The sequence below is a fragment of the Manacus candei genome, unplaced genomic scaffold (genome assembly GCF_025592945.1).
Source record: "Manacus candei isolate 608988 ecotype Guabito, Panama unplaced genomic scaffold, ASM2559294v1 h1tg000014l, whole genome shotgun sequence".
Taxonomy (NCBI): Eukaryota; Metazoa; Chordata; class Aves; order Passeriformes; family Pipridae; genus Manacus; species Manacus candei.
In genome coordinates, this window is record NW_026138062.1 from 53,111,629 (window position 1) to 53,127,596 (window position 15,968).

Consider the following 15,968-nt stretch of genomic DNA (forward strand, 5'->3'; position numbering starts at 1 on the left):
AATGGTGGTGGTAGAGTTTTGTTTCAATTTTTTTCCCACTTAAGATGATAAACTTGGACTTTTTCTGCTTTTTCTGGCTGTAACAGTCTCCCTATTTGACCTTAAATATCACAGTGTTCTCTTCCTCATGTACAACATATCAATGGGAAAAATACTGTCCAGCTTCAGTAATGTGCAGTCGTATGCTTAAAGGGACAAGTGCCTACATCTGATACACAGTTACAAGTGTGTCAGCCATGCGGATTTGTGTTGGCAAAAACTCTCCTGTCATTGCTACTGCCCTGCAGAGTCCTGAAAAGGCAAAATGAGACAGAATTTGAAAAACATGCAGGGGAAATGGAATGCACGCCTTCTAAGATACATTGCTGGAGATGTGAAGGGTCAGAACTTAAGTAGGAGCACAGCCTATACTGTGGTACAGATTAACACTGATGTGGGAACCTGCTCTCACTGATGCCATGAATGTCTCAAAATCTGTACGGGCAGTGTGTAGAACACCTGTGACTGACTGTAGTCTTGAGGGCTGGGTTCGTGGTAAATGCTGAGTCTGTGCTACTCTGTTTCACTTGTATCTTGGAAGTATTAAGTGATGGAGTGGATGTATAAAAACTGTCAGTTTTGTATTATTGTGACCTGATTTGTGTTTCCATCTTCTGTTTTTCCTTAAACAGTATTTCTGTGTGAAGGCCTCTGTGCTTTGATTTGGGAAGATATTAAAACACTCCAAGAAATCTCTGACCGTTTCAAGGGAGTGTGTTTGTTAAAGATGGTGGTATTCACAGAGAATCTTCATGGATTCTAATGGTGGCATCAGTGCAAGAAGAGTGGCGGGAATGGGTTGGATCTGGATGGTCTGCTGCTTTCATCTAGTCACCTCACTAGAAGGTAAGAACAGATGCTATATATTGCAACAACTTAATGAAGTTTTCTGTAGAGATTAAAAAAAAGAATAAGTAAGAAAAGTGTGCTCTCCAGTATACTTATCCTAGTGCAGATGAGCATTGAGGATATGTCTTTCTGTTTGATGGTTGATGACTATCTCTTGAGATGTAAAAGTTTTAGTATTGTTTCTAGTGGGAGAGGCAAACCCTGTTATGAAAGACCATTAATGAACATCACTACTAGCTGTCTCAGAAATGACGGCCTCAAAGAATAATTTTTTTTCTCAGGAAATAAGCTCCTTGTTTATGCTTTGCATATATTTGATTCTTGTGTTCCTGTTCTTGCACGGTGTTTGTTTTGTGAAACAATCTCTGAATGTTTAGGCTGTTCTAGAAGGCAGCATACAGTGGGCTGAAATCAAGTCTTTTTCTCGCATTTGAACAACTTGCCTCAAATAATAGATATGGAGAGAATGCTTTACATTAACAAGAAGAGGCAGTTCACATTCAGCCAGTAGAGGAGAGGAGGGAGAGAGCAGTGAAGGCAGTGTAGGGAAAAGGTGGGCAGAAAAGGAAGGCCAAGAAAACGCTAGAAGAAAGAATAGATGGTAGGAGGGAGGGCGATGAGAGCAGGAGGTAACATGAGAGCTGTGGAAGAGACTTAGAGAAGGGCAGAGGTATTGTAAACAGTCCTCTTGTTTGTTCCAAGAAATATCCTTGCAGCTACATGTGCTCAATGAACTGTACTGCTTTGTGATGAATGTTCATCTCTTGCATTTCTAAAAGCCTCTGAAAAAGGAGAGGAGGAATCAAAGGAAGACAAGGAAAGACCTAGAGGATAGGAAAAGAGAATAGTGTGAGGTCTAATAAAAAGTGGAAAGCTTGTTAAAGCATCCCTTCTCTTAATAGGAGGGGAGTGGAGTGGGGGAGGAGTTTAGAGACAAAATAATCAATATAAGATTACAATACAAATTCTTAAATCTCTGAAATTCTGTTAATTACTGATTTTAAAATTATCTTACAAAGTACTGTGTAATTCCTTGTGTAACTGGTAAAGGAACTGAGATAGAAAAGGGGGAGAAAATGTGAATTCTCTCTGCAAATATGAAGCAACTCAGTGATGCCTGTAGGAACTGACATTTTTTGAATTCTGTACTCACTCCTGTAAGTTTGTAGAGATAAAAGAGTTGAGAAAGCACCGTGTGATACAGCTTCACAGATCACGTAGTTGAATTGCTTGGATTAAAATACGACAGTAAAATTTAAAATTTTGCCTATGGAGATGAAGTAGTAAAGATTCCCATGAGCTGATTTTTAACTCTCAATTCAGAGTCAGGGGAGTCAGCACCTTCATTGTGACCGTGCTGCATGGTCCTAGGTTTGCACTCCAAAGCTGATTTGCATCTCAGAGGTAAGTATTTTTGTTGTGGTCAAAAGTCAAAGAAAAATTATGCAGTAGGGGAGGAAAGTCTGATGATAACTATGTAGAAAGCTTTGCTTTAGTAGAGGATTGTCCATAAGGAAGAAAAAAAAGCCCATGGCTGATTTGTTGACTCATTATTATATAGAGTAGAAACCTGAACTTCAGGTTTCAGATTTTAGTTAAAAAATATGGGGAATATCCAGTGTGGTCTTTAGTTTTTGTAATGTTTGTTAGAAGTTTTAGATGGTGTCTAAAATATGTCTCACCTCTAACTGAAGAAAATTGAGTGGGAAAATCAGTCAAGGTAATTTTTCTTCCAAGTGTTTCTCAGGCATTTGAGTTAGATTTCACAGTCCGAATGTAAATCACTTTTTTTCTCAAACTAAGCTTTGTTTGAAATTTTATAAACCTTACTATAAATAATTAAGAAAAGAAGGAGAAACTGTAGAGAGGGGAAGAGAAGTAGTCAAAGTATTCAAACCATCTTTATATGCAGTATGAAAAGAGCAAATACTTTTCATGCAGAATACTTTTGATAAATTGAAGGCAGCATGCTTTTACAGGACCTAGTCGAACTTCAGACTCCTTCATGACTCAGAAGTAAAGAAATTCTTGTAAGCAAGTGAAGATGTTTTTGTTGTTGTTGTTGGTTTTAATGCATAAAAAGGAATCATTAGGCTGAATTTATTTGATACAGCTCTAGTATTTGGACACACTGATTTCAACAGGAATGAGCATGTCTGTCCAAAGTTTTCCAGACATGATTTTCACAGTAGAAAAAAAACTGCGTGGGAAACATGAAGGAAAACTGCTTTGCAAACAGAAGACATTTGTAAACTTGTTATTTTAGCTTTATAAAATGAAACAAGATTGCATGAAAGTTTTCATTAAGATTACATTTCCCAATGTTTATGGCTCTGCAAAAGTTTTTGAGCTACATGCTGGGTGAAGTAATGTATTTTTCTCTTTTGTCAAAGACAGTTACACAGAAATTTTATTTCTTTGAAAATCTATATATGTATGTAATTACAATTTATCACTTAACATTTAAGTTAACATTTTAGGTTAACTTTTCTGATTGTAAAAGTTAGTGAAGCATAGAATTTAAGAATGCCTGATAGGCTGCAGTCAAGACAGGTGAGAGCTAGTGATAACTTGTTAATGAAATAGCTCTTACTAGGGCGCTGAGATGAATTTTATGTGGAATATTGGTTTTACTTTGAATGAGTTATAAATGTTTACAGCTATAAACACAAGCAGAGTTCATTTTGCAGAACTCATTAAATATGTTCCAAAGGAACGATGTGTTCTGCATGTAAGTGACTGCATTTATTTTACAACAAGCTCTCCAGCCTGCAGAATGACTGGACAACTTTTCTAACTATCTTCCAGAAGTGCAAGATAGAGAGAGAAAAATTATTCTGCCTTGGTAGAACCTCTTTGCATTGAAAGTGTCTCCTTGGCAAAAGGGAACATGAAAGAAAAAGTTAGTGAGGTCAGACATTCTTATTTCATTTTTTTCCCCTGTCTTTTCTATTAACTGGTTGTCATCTTGGGCTGTTGAAAATAATGTATTGATTGCTTAAATTGGCTTGCCTTTGAAGTGGAGGAAAACTATACTTTCCTCGAAAGGAATTTTCAGAGAAAAAAATACATTTGTCTTTTGTTTTATTATATACAGTTTAGTATATACAAGAAAGGGTTTAAATTAGTGTTAATTTACTTTGACTACTTGTGATTCATATGAGTTATTAAAATCCTAGCAAACATTTTCTTCCAGGTTCTTTCCTGGCACTCACCTGCGTGCCAAAATCTTTGCTGCATGCTTGGAAAGCCCAGGGCTTTCCCAGAGGAATATCCTGTTGTAGACATGCAGAAGGTGAAGGAGACTTGGTTGGATGTGCAGCTTGTTTGTAAGCGGGAAACAGACAGGGGGTTATCCTTTTGGTCAGTCTCAGCAGCTCTGTTTGATTTGTTTTCTTCCAGAGTAGATTCCTGTGTGTTCCCTGTGCTAGGACATCCACATTCCCAGGCATGTACCATAGTCCTGTGATGGATCTATTCCCAAACTGCAGGCTAGCCCTTGCTGCTCAGAGGCCAGTAGGACAGTAGAGACTATTCATGCTGCAACTAACACCGTTTATATTCAAAACTAATTAAACCTTCAAGGAGAAAGGATGGCATTCTTGTAGTGTAGGATATCTGGGACTTAAAATATATGCTTCAGTGAAACTTTGGAAGACATAAACTCTTTTTTAATGTCTATGCAAAAAAGTAAGCAGGAAAACATAGATAAACACCAGAAGTCACGCTGTCATCAAAAGTAGCCAGTTTGATGGCAGTGGCAGTTGGATCCAATTTCTAGGCTCAGTAGTGGGTGTTTGCAGAATGAACATCTTAAGCTGCAGAAGAATACACATTATATTTTATGACTAGAAAAGCTGTAGATAGTAATTTAATTTGACTTCATATGCAAAGGTGAAACTTTTTTTTTTTTAAATTTCCCAATGTCTGAGTTTTCTGACATCAGAAGGTGAAGTAGCACAACATGGTAGTCCTGGCAGTTTCCTTAGAGCTTTATCAAAGAAAAGGGCAGGTAAGGAGAAAAATACACAGTCATTCATAAAGCTTAAAATCTGTGTTACAAAAAGCTGTGTATTTCCATATCCTAGACCATTTGGCTGTGATTTCTCTCTTTCACAGATGGCACATAACTCCTGGTTGGGGTGTGAGAATTCCTTCTTTCAGATGACAACTTTGATGTTCTGATAGTATCAGGATTTTACTCTGACACAGCAAGTAGTTAAATAATATATACTTCATGGAACTTACTAAACACATGTCCCGTTGGCTCCAAATAGCTTTTTTAAAATTAATTGTATAGGAGTGCGGAAGTAATACAAGATCATTGATTGCAGAATTATTTCAAAATATAGATTTATCCAAGAAAAAATTAAAATTCCTTTGTCTCATATAGATTGGGTTTGTATGTATTCTCTTATATTAGGAGACATATTTTATAACCTGCAACTTGTTTTTTTGTGTTAAGTAATAACTTGACTTTAAAAAAGATAGTTTTTGTTAAAAAATAATATCAGTCTTTGGGTAGTTCATGAACAAGTAGGATTTTTTTACTATTTTTGTTTGTTTTTTTACTTATTTCATCAACTAATTTTTGAAAAATAGAATAGTTGTTACAGTTGCATATGTCACTGGCCATTGATTTTACTTCACCACAATAGCTGTTTAGTTTTGGAAGAAATTCTAGTGTATTTAAGGATTCCCAAAGGTTTGACTGTATTCTGTCTCCAGGTGATAGAACCCCATGCATAAAAATATTTGTTCAGTTGAGTGATAAAAGGCTCCTGATAAAAGAGTCCTCTCCACATGCTCAAAGGAGCACAGAGGAACAATGAAAGGCAGGGGAACCTGAATAACCTAATAGAGAAATAAGCACTGTGACCCAGCTTCTCCCAGGGCTATCACAGGAGTGTGATCAGCCCATGGAGTGGGAATGGAAAGCATTAAATTAAGTCAATGGAAGTGCTCTCTGGAACACCGTGGAGATTGAAGGCGGTTACTGCCAGCGGGGCCATGGTATTTATTAGGGGAAGTAAGGAAGAGCATTTAGGGCTTCTACAAAACTTATTGTGGGTTGTTTAGGAGAGGAATCATAGGTGAGGAAAGGGAAGGATCAAGGTGGTTTTGGGGAGGATTATGTGTGTGAAAGTAGACATAAGGGACCAGTTGTGTAAACAGTCTGCAGCTGTTTGTGTGTACATGGACATTTGTATACCAGCAACTGGAGTTGAACCACAGATCATAGTGGCCCGTGAGTTAGTGCTACCAGAAGCTGGAGAGCCTGGAATGGATGAAAATCAAGTGCTAGGAACTCAGGTTGGACCACAGATGGGCTTTTGTTAGTGAGTCTGCAATCTCTTTATCAAGCTAGACTAGCTTGTTAGTAGAGTAAGTGGGTTGAGAAACCAGGGAAAGGCCAGAGAGTCTAGAAGATGAATAAAACACTCTTTTGTATGTGCACGTCTCTGTGAGTGAGACAGATGGAGGGGGCTGTCTACTGAGGGAATCAGGAGGTCCAGGTCACCATAAATTCTGGAGGTTCTTTGAGAGTCCTGTCTATATATTGTGTATATCAGTGCAACTGGAGACAAGATGATCCAAAGGCCAACTCCTGGGTAGGCTGAGTGTCTAAGACCAATTAATGGAGAGATTCATAGTATGTGTGCCTGTGCATGTGTTTGTGCATGTAAGTAGGGTTCTCTGGAGTGGGGCAGCACTACAGCAACTGGCTGCAGACCTTGGAGGCTCACAAGTCCAAGTGTCGGCAACCCAGGAGAACAAGAATCCAGGTCTAGCTACTGGATAGGCTGCATGCTTAAAACCAGTTAGTAGAGGATCCACAGCATACCTCTGTGTGTGTGTGTGAAGGGATGTATCAGTGAGTGAGGCTGTCTGAATACTAGCAAAAGGAGTAGGACTGCAAGCTTCAGGTGTCAGCATACATAGAGACCGCAGATCCAGAGGTCAGCTACTGAAGGCTAAATGTTTAAGGACAGTTATTGCATGGATCTGTATTGTATAGAAATGCATATATATTTCCCACTAACAGACCTTCATCCTGACCACCCAGAAAGGGGAGCAGGATGAGGCCATTGGTGGTGCTGTTTCTATTTGCATGGCTGGTGAGTGTTTCTGTCTGCCTGTGTTAATCTTTGTGGCTGGCCATTTGCATGTGTGCAGTGCCTGCATGTGTTTGTGTGTGTGCCTGTAGGGAATACACGCTCAACCTTGCTATTGGTTGTACCCAGAGACATGAAGCTGCAGCAGCCTTGCTTATGTGAGGTTACTGGGTTTGACAACCCCTAACAATATTTTTTCACAAACCCAGAGAATGCTTTCTCTTTCCAACCTTCTTAGAGAGCATTCACAGCCTTCCTACTTGTTCGTGTTCAAGGCATGATCATAGAAGGCAGAATAAGCTCAGTAGTGTTTCAGTTCTTTTCAAGAAGTCTGCTAGAGCTTTGCTGCTTGGGGCATTCAGCTCCAGAGCAAAGTGAACTCTCTGAATGTTACCTTTTACTCTACTGCCCTTCACCTTATCTAGCGATGTACATGTACATTTGGATATATACAGAATTCAACTGGGCAAGGTTTTGAGCAACCTACTGTAATTTAACCTGGCCTTGAGCAGCGTGTTGATAACGATGACCTCTGGTACCTCCCTTCCAACTTGTTTCATTCTGTAATTTGTGGTGTTGTCATTCTTTGCACCAGATTCTCATCCCACAGGTGAAGAGATTCTTTTGCTGTCTTCTCAGGATCAACTTTCTTGTCAGTGGCTATAGTTTGGGCAGGCTTGGGTTGTATAATTCACTCTTGCACCACTGCACTGTTAAGACACTGAGGAGAAGTATTCTTCAATTTAGAAAGCCTTCATGAAGGTTGTCTAAGGGTCAATGATCCTTGGGTGAATTGTCATCCTCTCACATCAGGAAAACATTTTGCCTGTAACACAAGCACTAAATAGTCTTGCTTGAAGGTGCAGGCTATCCAAAATCTTAAAATCATTAAAATGCCTATTTTGAACATTGTGATCTGTAATAGCAATTTCCGCACTCTGCCCAGTTGATCTTGATATTGACATTATAGTATAATGCGGCTCAAGAGATTGGTTTGTGATGTAAGTATAGACTAGTACTAGCTTAAGTATTGGGGATTTTTATTTCACTCTTTCTGGCCTGCAAGAACAAAGGATACTTAAATGAGAGTTTAACTACTTTAAAATTTTGTTTTACAAAGACTGTAATGAACCCATTTGACTCTTCTATAAAAGATGATCTTTTTCTTTTTAGTTTAGGGAAGAGAAATACAGGAGAATCTCTCATCAGTTATTTTTCTCTTCTTTGAACTAAAATAACTCATAATATAAAATTGGAATATCATCCATGCCAATTAATCTTATCATAAACTGTGTCTACACGTAAGTCAGAAGGTAGAGTGGACCTGTGCCTGTTGTCCTCAGAATTAGAGAGCACTTTAACAGCTTGTGAGATTTGTGAGTGTGCCTGCAGCTAGTGTGACTGGGGATCTGATTCAAGGCATGAAGCCAGTAGGAGAGGGAGAAAGGGAAGAAAAATAGTGAGGGGCATTGGACTGCAGGTTGTGAAATGAGATTTATGCACACAAAGTTCTTGTGTACTTTTCTTATTTTCCTAATGCTTTCTGACTTAAAATATTCACTGTGAGAGGGACAGTTCTGTCTGCTTCAGGCTGCCTATTTCTGTTTGCTTGTGAAATACTTCTGTGCTTGATAAATATTACCTTGCTCACTGGTGAGAAGCTATCTGGAGAATATGCTTGACATGGCAAGCAGTCTGCTGAGCAAGTCTTCTCTATTTTCTTTCTTCTTCTTTTCTTTCTCACTTTTTATCTGACTTTCTGTGCCCTGATTAACTTTTCTCTATTTTATTTTCTACTAGTTTCCTTGGGGTAGAGGCATTATACTTAGGTAAATGGGAGACTCAGACCTGATTAGAAAAAAAACTTCTTTCTGTGTTGAAAAATTACCTTGTATATTATTTCAGCATATCAAGGCAATGTCTGGGAACCCAGTGGCAAAGTAATGACATGATGCAGTGCAACCCCTATGCCAGACCATGCAATTGAGACTGTAATGGGTGTGGGGGAATGCCAAGTTCCTCTGCTGCCAGGACAGCCTAGGGAAGCATGTGCCTCAGGGAGGCATAGGCCTTTTGCAGAGTTTCTGCTGCTCAGAGTAACCATCTGAGCCAAGTTACCCTTGAGTACTGAGCTGCTCAGCATTTCTCGAGGTCTGTTAGACAATTTTAATGAGGTTGTGCTTAACCAGTAAGCTCCTTCCAGTTTTCGCAAGCCTGCCCAGGTATTTTGCACTGCTTTTGGATCAAGGAATCAGCTCTTCAGGAAGGTCTAAGAAATATAAGGTCTCCTGTAGGAATATAGGTAACATAGTTCAGGGACATTGATGAAGACTGAGATCTGCATAAACTTGCTCACTTGATCATGTCTGCTTTAGGATGAGTCTAGTCTTTCCTTTCTGATGATTAATGTGGAATGAATCCCCAGGTGCATTGGTATGGATAGTGACATCAGCAGTCCATAAATTGGAAATAGAAACCATTGAGAATCTCTCTCCTGCATAAAACATGGAACAGTCATATCTATAAACTTTTAGAAGGTGAATAGGAACAGTGAATCCTATTTGTAAATAAGCTGGCTGTTGCTGTTGGGTTCTGGGTTGGCTTTTTTGATCTGTTTTGTAAGGTTTTGCTTTTTTAAAGCAACAAAATGGAAATAGGAAAGTCAAAATAAACAAATAAAACTTTCCAGAATTAAAGAAAAAGCAACTGATTTATACAGTGTTTATCAACACATATAAGTATCTATTCAAGGGAGTCTTGTTCTTCTTCTGTGTCCTCACTATAAATGTACACAGTATAGTGCACATGCTTCCATACTAGTAACTTCCAGGGTGGTCTCAGACCTTGACATAGTAATTTGGAGAATGATACGTTTATAGTTTGCACTGTTACAATTTCTTCTGTATTTCTTTGTACCCAAATAGAGAATAACAGGTTCAAGAGCAGTCAAGGCTAGTATCTGCCTCCAGTAGTAGATTCAATTACAATGGAAATGCAGACCACTTGTGGGAATAAACTTGGCCTGTGAAGCTCTGCATGTACCCTGCATAACTCCTGAGCAGGATAATGCAACAGACTATTTAATACTAATTTTTCTGATAAAACTGGCTTGCAATGTAATGCCCAGATCCAGAACAAAGTGAATCCATTACAGGATCCACTGGGTCGTCATCCTAAACTCCAAAAGAAATTTTGTTCCAGAACTGGAAACAAACGTGTCTTGGCCTTGTGTCCACATTTACACCTGCGAATGAAACAGGCAACCCTAGTCCTAAGGAGACCAGCATGCATTCATGTAACTCATCTCTCTGTCCCACCTTTCCCTTTCCAAAAAGAGAGTGGCCTTGCGTATACTGCTCATTATGATGACTCTGCTCCATGCTGTCAGTGTGCTTACACTTTGCCTGGGATAATCTGGTCAGAACATTGCCAAACAACTTGCTAATCATGACTTAGCATGATTATGTACCCAGTGCCTCTACCCCATCTTGGCCCATCTTGATTTACTAGTATGGACATAGCTGTCATATTTAATCTCAAAACATTAATGTATATTTTTGGTGTATGGAAGCCCTCTACAAGACAATCTTGTGAGGAACAGATAAGATTTTAGTCTGACTTGTAATAGCACAAAATACTCTTTTTATTTAATTTTTTTAAATATAAACAGAAATACTTCTGGATACAACTCAAGAGACCTCAGAGATTGGCTGGACCACACACCCTTCTGATGGGGTAAGCATTTCCCTTGTCCTCTTCTTGACTGTGCCTCTGCTGGGAAGACGTGCATGCATATGATGAAGAAAGGGAAACTGGAAGCAATGAGACTTTGTTCATGGATTTTGTACATATGAACAATTTGAACACAATGTGTTGTGCAAAGCCAGATGGTTGAGAGAGGAGGATACTGGGTGGGATACTATTGTCACCTCCTTACTGTCTGCTTTCCACTGTCCTAATATAAATAATTATCCCTCCGTACTGATAGAATAGAACAGAATATTTCAGTTGGAAGGTACCTACAACAATCACCTGCTCCAGCTGCCTGACCACTTCAGGGCTGATCAAAAGTTAAAGCATGTTGTTACAAGCATTGTCAAATGCTGACAGGCTTGGAGTATTGACCGCCTCTCTAGGGAGCCTATTTCAGTGTCTGACCACCCTCTCGGTAAAGAAATGTTTCCTAATGTCAATTCTAAACCTCCCCTAAGGCAGCTTTGAACCATTCCCATGCGTTTTATCACTGGACTCCAGGGAGAAGGGATCAGCTCCTCCCTCTCAATTTCCCCTCCTCAATAAGCTGCAGATGGCAAGGGGATTGCCACTCAGCCTCCTTTTTTACAAGCTAGACAAACCCAGAACCCTCAGCTGCTCACCACAGCATATGCCTTTCAGCCCATCCACCATCTTTTTTTGCCCTCCTCTGGACTCATTTCAGGACCTTCACACCCCTCTGAAATGGTGGGGCTCAGAACTGCACCCAGCACTCCGTGTGAGGCCACACCAATGCTGAGCACAGTGGGATAATCCCCTCTTCTGACCAGCTGGTGATGCCATGTTTGATGCTCCCCAGGATGTGGTTTGCCCTCGGGGCTGCCCGGGCGCACACTGCTGACTCACATTGAGCTCATGCCACCAGCACCCCTAGGGTGCTCTGCAGGGCACTCTCCAGCCACTCCTCTCCCACGTTATTCTTGTGTGCAGAGTTACTCCATCCCAGATGGCAGCATCTGGCATTTGTTCTTGTTAAGTTTCATGCCATGGATGACTGCCTAATGCTCTAATCTATCCAGATCCCTCTGCTAGCTCTTTTGTCCCTCCAGAGAGTTAACAGCACTTGCCAGGTTAGTCTTGACAGTAAACTTGGTAATGGTGCATTCAACTCCTGCATCCAGGTCTTTGATAAATACCTTGCACAGAACTGGCTCTAGAATTGAGTCCAAGGAACACTGTGGCAGAGCTAGGATTTGGACTCTAATGATCCTTGTGGGTCCCTTCCAACTCAGATATTCCATGATTCCATAATTCATACTGTGTACATTGATGTACAAACATTTCAGTTGTGCACCGGAGCCCTCCATGCTCCCGGGAGCAGCATACATATTTCCACTAGCACTGCTATCCCCAGGCTATGCCATGCCAACTCTTGGTTTACCTCCAGCTCTCCTGTTGATATGCCCTTTCTTCATCAATTCTAGATTAAATCTCTCTCAATCAGTCTGTCCAGTTTATGAGCAAAGATACCTTTCACCTGTTGGGACAGTGGATCCTGTCAGGTCCCAGCATACCTTGTGTCTCAAAGATTCCTCAATGGTTACAAAACCAAGCATTTTGGCAGAAGCACCAGTCCTGAAGCCAGGTATTGATATCTTGGGATCACTTGTTTCTTCCAAAGTGTCTCACTGTTGCTAAGAGGATTGGGAAAAACACTACCTGTGCTCCTGAATTTTTTTGCATTCTTCCCAAGGCCCTAAAATCTCTGTTGATCAACTTTGTACTTTTTGTTGGGACATTACTAGTACCCATGTGAAAAAGCAGGAGTGGATAATAGTCTGAAGGCTGTACTAAGCTCTTCCATCATCTAGTGATAGCCCTAAACTAGGCCCCAGGGAGGCAGCAAACTTGCCTAAAAAGATGTCCTGATCTGCAAATGGGTGCTTCTGTTTCACACAGGACAGTGTCACTAATGACCACAACTTGCCAATTTTTCTTTTTGGTACTGGTTTAATGCAGATCTTGTTGCGAGCAGTTTGTTGGTCAGATCTTCACGAGAATGCTTGACCGGGTCCCTTCTCTTCTATCTCACTGTGTACTTCCTCTGTCATACTCAGGACCTTGTACCTATTATATAAAGCTAGTTAAGAGGGTAAGGAGGGGTTTCTCTAACAGTTTTGTACAGTAACCCGCTTTCAGTACAGTAACCTCTCCCTATCCTTCCTTTGTGCCTTCCTCCTGGCACAAACCAAATCTGGGCCTGCCCCTGTAGTGGTCATGCAGAATGTCTTGTGTGCATAGGAGATGTCAGAGGATAGCTCCAACCGTGGTAAAGCTGGGTAGAAGGGACTTCTACTTCAATGTGCTTTCCAAAGAACAGTGTCTTGTTGCTCTGTCTCATTTGCTTGTGTTGTGCGTCTTGTCCCTGGAGATAAGACATGGGGAAATAGGAGGGAAGAAAGTGACTCTCATTTTAAGATTCTGAATGCCATGTGACAAGTTTGTATTAATTATGTTTTCTGTCACAACAGTTCTTACTTCAAAACTTTGACCACTCTTCTTTACAGGGTCATGCTTTGTCCTGTGTAGAGTGCTGTGCTGCACATGGCATCAGCAGATTCAAGTCTTGTCATGGACAAGACTGGCAAGGAGAAGGAAGGGGAAGACAAAGACCTGTCCCGTATTTTTGATGCAGTTGAACACTGAATCTTGGGGTTTTTTACAGTTTCTTTTTTCTTTTCTTTCCCCTATTTCCATTGTAGTGGGATGAGGTAAGTGTCCTGGATGACAAGAAGCGCCTGATCCGGACCTTTCAAGTCTGTAATGTGGCTGAACCAGGTCAGAACAACTGGTTGCGTACTCACTTCATAGAGCGACGTGGAGCCCACCGAGTCCATGTCCGCCTCCGTTTCTCAGTGAGAGACTGTGCCAGCATGCGCACTGTGGCCTCTTCTTGCAAGGAGACTTTCACACTCTACTATCACCAGTCAGAGGCTGACATAGCCTCTCAGGACCTGCCAGAGTGGCGTGAGGGCCCCTGGACCAAAGTGGATACTATTGCAGCTGATGAAAGCTTTTCCCAGGTGGACAGCACTGGGAAGGTGGTAAAGATGAATGTTAAAGTACGTAGCTTTGGACCACTTACCAAGCATGGCTTCTACCTGGCCTTCCAGGACTCAGGAGCCTGCATGTCTCTGGTGGCAGTCCAAGTCTTTTTCTACAAGTGCCCAGCTGTGGTGAAAGGATTTGCCTCCTTTCCTGAAACGTTTGCAGGAGGGGAGAGGACCTCGCTGGTGGAGTCACCAGGGACGTGTGTGCCAAATGCTGAAGAGACAAGCACAACTGGGTCTTCAAGTGTTCGATTGCACTGCAATGGAGAAGGGGAGTGGATGGTGGCCATTGGACGATGTACCTGCAAGGCTGGCTACCAGCCTGTTGATGATGAACGAGCTTGCCAAGGTGAGAGAACCTTTTTTCCACCCTTTAGGCAGCCCCTTTTTTTGTTGGTTCTCTGTATCAGCAGTATTTGGTACTAGTGAAAAGTTCACAGAGCTAGGAGGTTAAACCATTTCTTACAGTGAACGCCTACTAGCAGTCTCTTCTGACACTTTTAGCACCTCAAACTGGAGCTGGAGGGGTTTAGGAGTGGTATTCTTCAATTTAGTGCTCTGGCTGAAACCATGCTGCCTCTTGCTCCCGGTCTCCCTCAGACTGAAAGCACAAAAGGCAAAGATCACAGTTTGAGGTTAGAGCAATTTACTGGAAACAGCAATGAGATAAGAAAATGAACAGTAACAGCAACAATATTAATAAGAAAAGGTATAAGACAAAGAAATTATTTGCATGGAAAGTCCATGACAATATACAAATACCAATCAGCTTTTCTCTGCCACGTTTTCTGCGGACCAGAAAGAACACCCTTCTCCTCCGAAGAGAGAGTCCTGTCCCACTGCCCCCAGCAATGACCCTAGGTGGTACAGAATAGCATCTGGGTCCTGGTCATGCCCCCTCAGCCACACCCCCTCCCAGCTACTGCAGAAATTACCTTGTCCTGACTAAAGCTGGGACACCACTTCTTGGTGATAACTACATGGTTGGAAACTCCACTCAGGCCTTAGTTCAAGCTGCCACAAGAGGCAGCCTGTTAGGCTACTTATACAGAATTACCAGGAGTTGTCACTAGCCAGACCTACCAAAACTCCAGTTCTTTACCAAGAGGCAACAGTGTTAGAAGAAACATGCCACATGAAGCAGAGCTGGGCTCAGAGCTAATACACTCTACTGCCCTAGCTAGTTTTGGCCCTTTTGCTAGTACTGTTGGAACTAGGAATTAAAAAAAAAAAAAAGGAAATGGCAGCAGCCTGGTCATGGGACAGGAAACATGTAGCAGGGCTGACCTGACAAGAAAAAATAGTCATAATGGTATTATCATTACCAGTAATGTACTCTCTGCCCAAGGTCCCATGGTATTTTCTGTGTTTGTTGGAGGAAATAGAATAAATTATGTATCACCCAGAAGCGATACTGGGCCAAAATCTGGCCAAGCCTGAACACCCAGTCTCATGTCATGACTGTATTCCTATCTCAAGCTTAAGACTGTCCATTAGAGGAAACTGCTTATGTTGGTTATGTAATTTTTTGTATAACATTCCTCTCATGCTTCCTTTGTTTTAATATGCATCTACTCAAAATCTCTCAGCAATATAAAGTGTTGCTGCACCACCCTTACTAATCTAAAAAATAAACGTAATGTGCAGACACAGTTTTAAAGTTGGATTATAATTTATTCAAATAAGAGTTCGAGTCAAACATCAGGTGTACAAATATCCTGGTTAACACCAAGCGCAAATGCAACAGATAATTAATGGTTGTCAATATGATACTTTACATTCGTGCTTCGTGAAGTGATTTGGGTCTTGTAAAATAGCTTTATTAAAATACAGGTCATTGTTCTGGAGACTTATAAAGCAATTAAAATTGGTAAGTGCTTTTCATTTGTTTAAACTTTGAGAATAATTAAAATGTGTGTGCCTTTTTATCCTGCTCATCCTGAAAGAAATGTAACTACATTCCTATAGTGCTGCTCCTGAGACGGTAAGCTCAGGCGGACATAGAGCAGCTCTGTATGGCACTAGTTCTGCTGTCTGCATCAGTAGCATTACTAGTTCACAGTTTAGATAAACTGCCAGTCAATAATTTAGTATCAGATAGTAGTCTTAAGCACTCAAAAAATAACGGAATTAGGCTTGG

At 40.9% G+C, this 15,968-nt stretch overlaps 1 protein-coding gene across 2 annotated transcripts in view; it reads left to right on the forward strand.

Annotated features, from left to right (window-relative positions):
- LOC127468013 (ephrin type-B receptor 5) overlaps positions 1-15,968 on the forward strand; it is a 69,536-nt gene that overhangs the window by 18,239 nt on the left and 35,329 nt on the right. For both annotated transcript variants that reach the window (XM_051780707.1, XM_051780706.1), the window contains exons 2-4: positions 672-885; positions 10,675-10,739; positions 13,481-14,177. In XM_051780707.1, the coding sequence (XP_051636667.1) occupies positions 792-885; positions 10,675-10,739; positions 13,481-14,177 (856 nt within the window). In that variant the 5' untranslated portion in view covers positions 672-791. The remainder of the gene's footprint in view (positions 1-671; positions 886-10,674; positions 10,740-13,480; positions 14,178-15,968) is intronic.